An 8,292-nucleotide genomic window follows, 5' to 3' on the forward strand; every position below is an offset into this window, starting at 1 on the left:
CCATTCGATTCCAGTGGTATCTAGCGATCTCCACAACAGTTACTGTGTTTCTATGAAAATAGGCGTCGTTGTGTGCATGTGTGAGTGTGTGTTTGTGTGTGTGTGTGTACTGTGTGTGTGTTCGTGTGTGTGTGTGTGTGTGTGTGTGGGTTTGAGTGTTATTATTATTATTATGGTGAGCTTATATAGCGCGAACCACAATTAACTGTGCTCTCCGCGCTTTACATATTAATTTCTGCCGTGTGAAATGGATTTTTTTTTTTTTTACAGACAGACAGACAAACAAACATTTTTTACACACAATATATAACGCACTAGTGATACCAGCACGGGATTTTTTTTACACAAACGTGTTAAATGTGCGATGGCATGCGCGTACAGACAAAATGCCAAGAAAAAAAGGGCACAGTGGTGGATTAGCCATGACTTGTGCAGTGACAACAGTAACATAAGTAATTGCGAAAAAGTTACCCAAAAAAGCTTTAAAGTCGCAGTTTTGAAAGAATGTCTGCTATGTGTTACAGCGACTCGTTCCTCCAAGTCTGTTATTAGTTAAGTAATTGCGAAAAAGTTACCCAAAAAATCTTTAAAGCCGCAGTTTTGAAAGAATGTCTGCAATGTGTTACAGCGAATCGTTCCTCCAAGTCTGTTATTAGTTACAATGTATCAACACCCAGCGTCCCTATGCCCACAGGCTAATTTACAGCTCGTCTCAAATTTCAGTCTGCGAGCGCTTCACGTGGACCATGGTTTGTGCGGGACATGTTCTGATCGTCTGTGGTCTGTACTGTACAGAATGTATTTTGGAAGTGTTTACTAATTTCATAAGCAGTGTTGAAATGTTTGTAATGTAACTGTTTTGTCCGAGTGACATTTCTCTTCACGTTGCTGAGCACTGAGCACATTCCATCGGATCGACTGATTTTGTTTTTCTTCTTCATGGGGATGCAATTACCAATCCTTGAAAGTAAATTGTAAAAAGGCATCCAAACAAACATACTCAATGAATAATAAAAGATGTTTGATAATTTATAAACGTGTTTTATTTCAACTCAAATGAGAGTTGTCTCTCTCTCACTAATTAGGAACACCACTGAAAAAAAGCCGCTAATATTATGGAGGAACCTGTGCCTCAAATTCATATGGTAGAATATACGGAAGACTTCCACAGAAGATAGTGGATATGTTCACCTAACAGACCTGCTAACACAATGCAATTTAAATGCAGAGATATACTGAAGACTTCCACAGAAGATAGTGGATATTTTCACCTAACTGATCTGCTAACACAATGCATTTAAAATGAGTTGATATGAATTTGCAGAGATGTCTTTATATCATGCAACAATGATATGACACATGGGAGTGAAACAAACATAAAAATGAGCAAATAGTGTGCACTTGAACTGTGTGCACATCGTCATGCATGCAAGCATTAATGATCGCAATGAAGAACACATAGGTGCACATCAGTACACCCTTACTTGCAAAAAGTACAGCAATAGTTTGTTCACACATACACAGTAGCAAACTCAAGAAAGGGAGTGAGAAAATGCAAGTATGTGCAAAATGAAGAAAACATCAATGTACATGCAACATGATTTCAAGTTCACAACATCGTGTGCATGTACAGCATTGGTTGTTGTAGGTGACTGGAAGACAGAGAGAAAGAGAGTTTGCCCTCTGGATATCTGGAAATCCCATTTATCAGTCTGTAAAACTTTCTTAAAGTGTTTCAAAACACATGTACTTGTGAAAAGTACATCAATAGTTCGTTCACACAATTCGTACACTTAGCAAACGTGTGAAAAATAAAATGTTAAAATTTGAAATTGGTTCTGTGAACAAAATGTTTACACATGCATTTTGCACAGAGACCAAAATGTTTACAGATCACCATGCATATGTTTAGAGAAGAGAACACCCACAAAAAACACACACAACGCTAAATGTGCACTTGAACCGTGTGCACATCGTCATGCATGCAAATGGGAGCGACAGAAAAAGGCAGCATTAATGATCGCAATGAAGAACACTATCATAGGTGCACATCAGTACTTAAACTGGACAGGTAAATCCCATTAAAGTGTTCCAAATATGAATTCACATGTAACATGATTTCAAGTTCACACACACTTTTGTCTGGGAACATCGTTTGCATGTACAGCATTTTTTGTTGTAGGTCACAACAACCAGATCACTGGAAGACAGACAGGGAGAAAGATATTTAGAGCTTGTCCTCTGGATATCTGTAAAACTTTCTTTGTGTTCCAAAACACATGTACTTGTGAAAAGTACATCAATAGTTCGTTCACACAATTTGTGCACTTCAGCAGTGAAAGATAAAATGTTAAAATGTGAAATTGGTTCTGTGAACAAAATGTTTACACATGCATTTTGCACCGAGACCAAAATGTTTACAGATCACCATGCATATTTTTAGAGAAAAAACACACACCCACACCGCTAAATGTGCACTTTAACTGTGTGCACATCGTCATGCAATTGGGAGCGAGAGAAAAAGACAGCACTAATGATCGCAATGGACAGGTAAATCCCATGTATCAGTCTAAAACTTCCTTAAAGTGTTCCAGAACACATGTACTTGTGAAAATTTCATCAATAGTTCGTTCACACACAGTCGCAGCTAAATTGGATCTGGGTGTGGGTTGTGGATAGTGGTGTAATGTCCGTGCAGAGCATGGCTAGTTCAAGACCTTTTTGTTGACAACATTGTGGGTAATTGTCTTTCCTTGGAACACACTGAGCGTTCAAGTTGCAAAGGTTTGTACAAACAGCATAAAACGAATATTTACACATCACCAACTTAGGTTTGAAAAACACTCAACGCTTACATAGTGGCACATCCAGTCACGGTTCAACCATCCCTTCAAGGTTAGATGAATCGGAACACATGTACTTGTGAAAAGTACATCAATAGTTTGTTCACACACAGTAGCAGCTAAATTGGATAGTTTGTTCACACACAGTAGCAGCTAAATTGGATAGTTTGTTCACACACAGTAGCAGCTAAATTGGATAGTTTGTTCACACACAGTAGCAGCTAAATTGGATAGTTTGTTCACACACAGTAGCAGCTAAATTGGATCAGAACACATGTACTTGTGAAAAGTACATCAATAGTTTGTTCACACACAGTAGCAGCTAAATTGGATCTGGGTGTGGAATGTCTGTGCAGAGCATGGCTAGTTCAAGACATTTTTGTAGACAACATTCTGGGTAATTGTCTTTCCTTGGAATTGTCCTTGGATAGAATTGTTGACAACGTGTACAAAAATATTTGAGAAGGATTTAGCTCTCGAGAAGGCAACATATAGCTGTCCATGAGAGAAAACAGGTGTTGGCAGGAATACACCCAGTTTGTCGAAGGTTTGTCCCTGAGATTTGTTGATTCTGATGGAGTAGGCAAGTCGAATGGGGAACTGAATTCTCTGAAGAGTGAATAGCAGATTGTGATCCGATGGTGCAAGTTTTATTCTTGGGATTAGAACTCGCTGTCCTTTGCATGGGCCAGTAATTATTTCTGCATCTAAAACATACTCATGCAGACGATGAATGTACAGACGTGTGCCATTGCAGAGACCCTTAGTGATGTCTAAATTCCGAAGCAACATGATGATGGCTCTCGTTTTCAAGATGAGTTGATGTGGTGGCATTCCTGATGGGGTGATGGAGTTTAGAAACTCTGTTGGATAGTTGTCGGCTTCCATTTCAACGTCACAGATTGCTTGATCAGCACTGAGGTATGTTTTGGATTGGCCTGGAAGTTTGTTTACGATCAAGTCATTGAGATGAAGGGTGGTGTCATTTGTTGTGGCGAGAATGACAGTGGCGGCTAAGGTTTGTGGGTTGGTGACATCTGTGAAAACAGCATTGACAATGTCCTCAGTAATGTTGCACTGTGGTGGGATGTCAATGGAATTGGGAGGAGCTGTTGGAACCACACTTTGCAACTGGCCATTGCCTAACTGAAGGAGCCACTTAGCATATTCTTGTTGGTCTTGCTCAGCTCTCATGTTCTTGGTTAATTTAAAAACCCTGAAGAGTGGCCAGAGTGGAGAGCTTTTGATACAGTTTTCTATTATCACGGTTGGTGATGCTCTTGGCACAACCGGCAACACTTGTCGGAAGTCGCCGCCCATAAGGAAAACTTTACCTCCAAAAGGCACTTTAAGTTTTGTGATGTCTTGAAGCATGTTGTCGATAGCTTTTAGTGCATTTGCTGGCACCATTGAGGCTTCGTCGATGATGAACAGCTTCACTGAACGCAGGTACTCAGCGTGGGAAGAAGTTGGAGAAACATTGCAAGTACTTGTGTCCAGGATAGGAACTGGCAATTTGAAAAGGTTATGAACAGTCCTTCCCCCGGAAAGCAGCGTTGCAGCGATTCCAGTCCATGCACTTGCAGCAACCTTGATGTGTTGACTACGGCAGGTGGATATGAGCGTGTTGTAGACCATGGTTTTTCCACTTCCACCTGGTCCATCTAGAAAATACGTTCGGCATGACGATGTATTTCCCTCGTTGACTTCTGCCAGATCCTGCAGCACACTGCTGATCAATAGACTTTGTTCCTCATTCAACTTAGCCGTCAGAATGGAAGCTTGCCGAGTCTCAGTAGCGATATCAAACTCTGTCTCTTGATTGGAAATGGTGATGGGGTGCACTTTTGGAAGTCCGAGAATGCTGGCAGAGAGTCCGTTTTGCTGCAGGATGGAGTCAATGTGATTCAATGCAAGTTGTATACTTGTTTCAGCAGGGATGCCCTGGTGACTGAAATCTTCCATCATGGCATCTTTGTGTTTCTCCCACATATCGAGAGGATTGGTTACATTGCAGTGGGTACAGAGGTTGGCAAACAGTACTCTGAGTTGTATTGGCATTTGAAACACAGCAGCTTCTTCCATTGTTTTATCCCACTGAACATCATCGCTCAGCAGATGTCTGAGAATGCATGCCTCTTTAAACGTACTGGCGGTGTATCCGTCAACTGTTTTCAGGTCTTCATAAGAGGTTGGGCCTGGGACATGGTGGAGCAATACCCGGAGGCAGAATCGTTCTATGTCTTTAGGACTGGCTGAGTAGACCCTACCGATCACTGTGTGGCCTCCTTTCTTACGTGGCTTCCATTCATGGGAGTTCTGGTGAAAGACGAAGTGATTTGGAAATTCGTTGTAGGTGTAAGTTGTTGCCGTTTTTGCATTGGTTTCAAAGAATGCTGTCAGTGTAGTATTTCTGCTCGCTGAAGCTTCTGCTGCTGCCTCATGTCTGCCAGGGGTGAAGAAGACGGGTTGATTTTGGGGCAAATGGAGTGCAAGACGTACGATGGTGTGTGATTGGAGATGAAGTTTGTTTTCTGCCAGGCGCCAATATGATTCTGGAGCACTGATATATCTACAATCCATGAAAGTAGATACTTCATCATGATTGAGGACGTTCGCCTCTCTGACTTCGACACTTGCAGAGTCGTGGCCTTTATAGACATATTTGAAGAGGTATTTGACACTTTTGACTGTTGTGCAGGCTTCGAGGTTGATGTGGGCATTGTACTTCTTCGTCAGATATGGGTTGTAAGGAACAACCCATCTGTTGTCAACTTCATTACGGCCTTTGACAATTGTTCGTCCATTGTCGCTTCTGCGGTAGTGAGGGTAGCCATCTATAGCAAGTGCGGTTTCATTTCTGAATTGTTTTGGATAGCCCTTTGAGCAGTTCCCATCTACCATGCATGGCGAGTTTGGGTCGAGGGCTCCACATGGTCCATGAATCATTGTGGATTTGACAATTTCAAATAAGACTGGGTCTTCATGGGGATCTGGAATTTCTGCAGATATGAGCGTGTCAATGTCAGCTGCAATCTTCAACTTGCTGTTTTCATCCAGTATTATTGTGACCAGCTGGCCAACAGAAATAGAAGAGGCAGAAGGGGAGATAGGCGGAGGGTGGTGGACTCAAACTCCCATCTTCTTGTTCTTCTTTTATTTTACAGCCTGTAATCATAATACACAATAATGAGTAAAATGACCACAAAACAATACATTGATTATATTGAGTACATTGATTATATTCTTCTGCAGATGTAATACATACAAAGTCAAATCAAAACAGTTAGTTGTTCAACAAACAAAAATCAGAGTATCAACAGTAGTGATACTGTAGCAAATAATAAGGCATTTAACAAAGGAATGCCTCAACATGAACATGAATAAAGTAGACAATAGCAGAATGCACTGCAGGCATTCCCATAGGAATATATACATGAATCAAATGAATCATACGGTGACAACAATTAAAGTCCAATACGATGTAGGCATAACATAATATAATACAATAATAACATGTGAGGAATAAGAACAAAATCCAGTGTAAACGTAATTAGAAATGGGATAACTTCACAAACCTCAGGACCTGCTCCCATCTTAATAATCAGCACCACAGACAATCAGCTACCATAAAAGTCTGGCATCAGTTCTGTAAAATCCCAATATTCTTATTGTAAATACACTCTAAAACTAGATTTTATTACACACAGAATCATCAACATAAAAAAACAATCAACACACTTCAACAGTTCTTCCTCATGTGTCATTACACCATGAGGAAAACTAATACATTTTCTAAGTCCTTAAACCCACTAAAACTGAGAGAAATCCACTGAAACTATCTCATTATTTACAAGAGTCAACTTTAAAAACATTTATTATTAATTGGGAACACTTTCTAATAAAAAAGGCGAAGTATTCAAAGGCCTAAACACGCTCTCTCAAACAGGCTTGCTGTCTGCTAGTGTTTACAACGGAAACGAGGCTGAGACACTAATTAGCATATTAACTCGCGCATGCGCAAGGCACGCTAGCTTTTGCACCCAAATCTGCGCTGCCGGGAAAGGAAGGGAAAAAGGGAGATGGAGGGGGTAACCGCATCGCTAGGCTCTACAGCACTCAACATTGGGCCTACAAGTCTGGGAGCTGCCTAACAACAGGAATTCTCTCAGTAATAGCAAAATACTGTAAAAACACATTTCTACACAGCTCAAAGGCACAAAAAATGCAAAACAAAAAATAATCTGAGAGTAAGGGCCCAAAATGACAAATGTCCGCATCCTATTTAGGCTAACAATTAGCATCATTACAGTAATGTATCAAGTGCCAAAAACAAGTAAAACAAGAAAAAAAACAAGAAAAAGACATTAATTTTCCAACATACCTAGGTTTTTATCAAACAATCACAAGCCATAAAATAGCTATCCGTAACCTATCAGACCACTTTTCATAATAAAGCAATTCTAAACAATATCTTTACACAATCAAACTAGAAAAATGCAAAATATCCGTGAACAACTATCAAACATACATTTCTTAAATCCTGATTACGTTTAATAAAGAGACTCAATAATTCTTTCAACACAAAATTCAATATTTCGCAATTATAAAACTAAGAATGCATCCAGAATACATACTTTTAAACTAACAACAAAACATCTATGCAATCTCAAATAAAATGTAAACGTACCTTCTTGTGCAGGACACAAGCCACAAATTCACCTCTGGGAACAGAGTTGGCAAAAAAAAACGCCTTATGGTTTCGGAGTCAGGAAAACAAAGAAAGATATTCGCACCACAACCGAGGACATCAGGAACCAATTACCTATCCAGTTACTACGCCCAAAACATAGTCCCTTCATTCCACAGAGAAATCCCAATTTCTCTTCAAAAACAAACTATAAAAATATATGTATCAAAACATTACATGACCCATGCAGCCTATTACTCTCTTCAACCCCCATGAACAATGTGAATTTAAACAATACAATAATCATTATCAATACGCCATGCATATTCATGAGAATTTGGCCTTTTTGCTGATTCTACAAACAATGATGCCAAAGAAACCAACGACCTCTGCACGGGAAGCACCCCGGCATCTACGATATCTCACGTGCCAGAACTAACTAGCGTTGACAGCGATAAGCACCGTGCGTGAGAAAAAGGATGCGAAACCCAGTACAAGAATTAGAGACAAAGAGAGAGGGAGAGAGAGAGAGAGAGAGAGAGAGAGAGAGAGAGAGAGAGAGAGAGAGAGACAGACAGACAGACAGACAGACAGACACATAATCTCATCCTGTTACAATCTCATTATTCTACTTTCAACTAATTAAAAGCTGGAGCTAAAATGATAAAAAAAACCAACAACATCCAAGTTAGCTTCCTACGCATGTCTTTGCCGCTGAGGTGACAAGGTGCTGATATAACCAAGTCAGGCTCCCTGATA

The 8,292-nt window shown here is 40.1% G+C and overlaps 1 protein-coding gene across 1 annotated transcript; it reads right to left on the reverse strand.

The window, feature by feature from the left end:
- Positions 1–3,082: 3,082 nt before the first annotated feature.
- LOC138977335 (ATP-dependent DNA helicase pif1-like) lies at positions 3,083–4,835 on the reverse strand. Its single transcript, XM_070350235.1, has 2 exons — positions 3,562–4,835; positions 3,083–3,098 (listed from the first exon to the last, which is right to left on the reverse strand). The coding sequence occupies exons 1-2, from the start codon at positions 4,833–4,835 to the stop codon at positions 3,083–3,085; spliced, it is 1,290 nt and encodes a 429-aa protein (XP_070206336.1).
- Between the last annotated feature and the right edge of the window lie 3,457 nt (positions 4,836–8,292).

Source organism: Littorina saxatilis, linkage group LG9 (genome assembly GCF_037325665.1).
Source record: "Littorina saxatilis isolate snail1 linkage group LG9, US_GU_Lsax_2.0, whole genome shotgun sequence".
Taxonomy (NCBI): domain Eukaryota; kingdom Metazoa; phylum Mollusca; class Gastropoda; order Littorinimorpha; family Littorinidae; genus Littorina; species Littorina saxatilis.

Coding starts and splice junctions, on each gene's coding strand:
- LOC138977335 (XM_070350235.1), bottom strand. CDS start 4,835: ATGTGGGAGAAACACAAAGATGCCATGATGGAAGATTTCAGTCACCAG.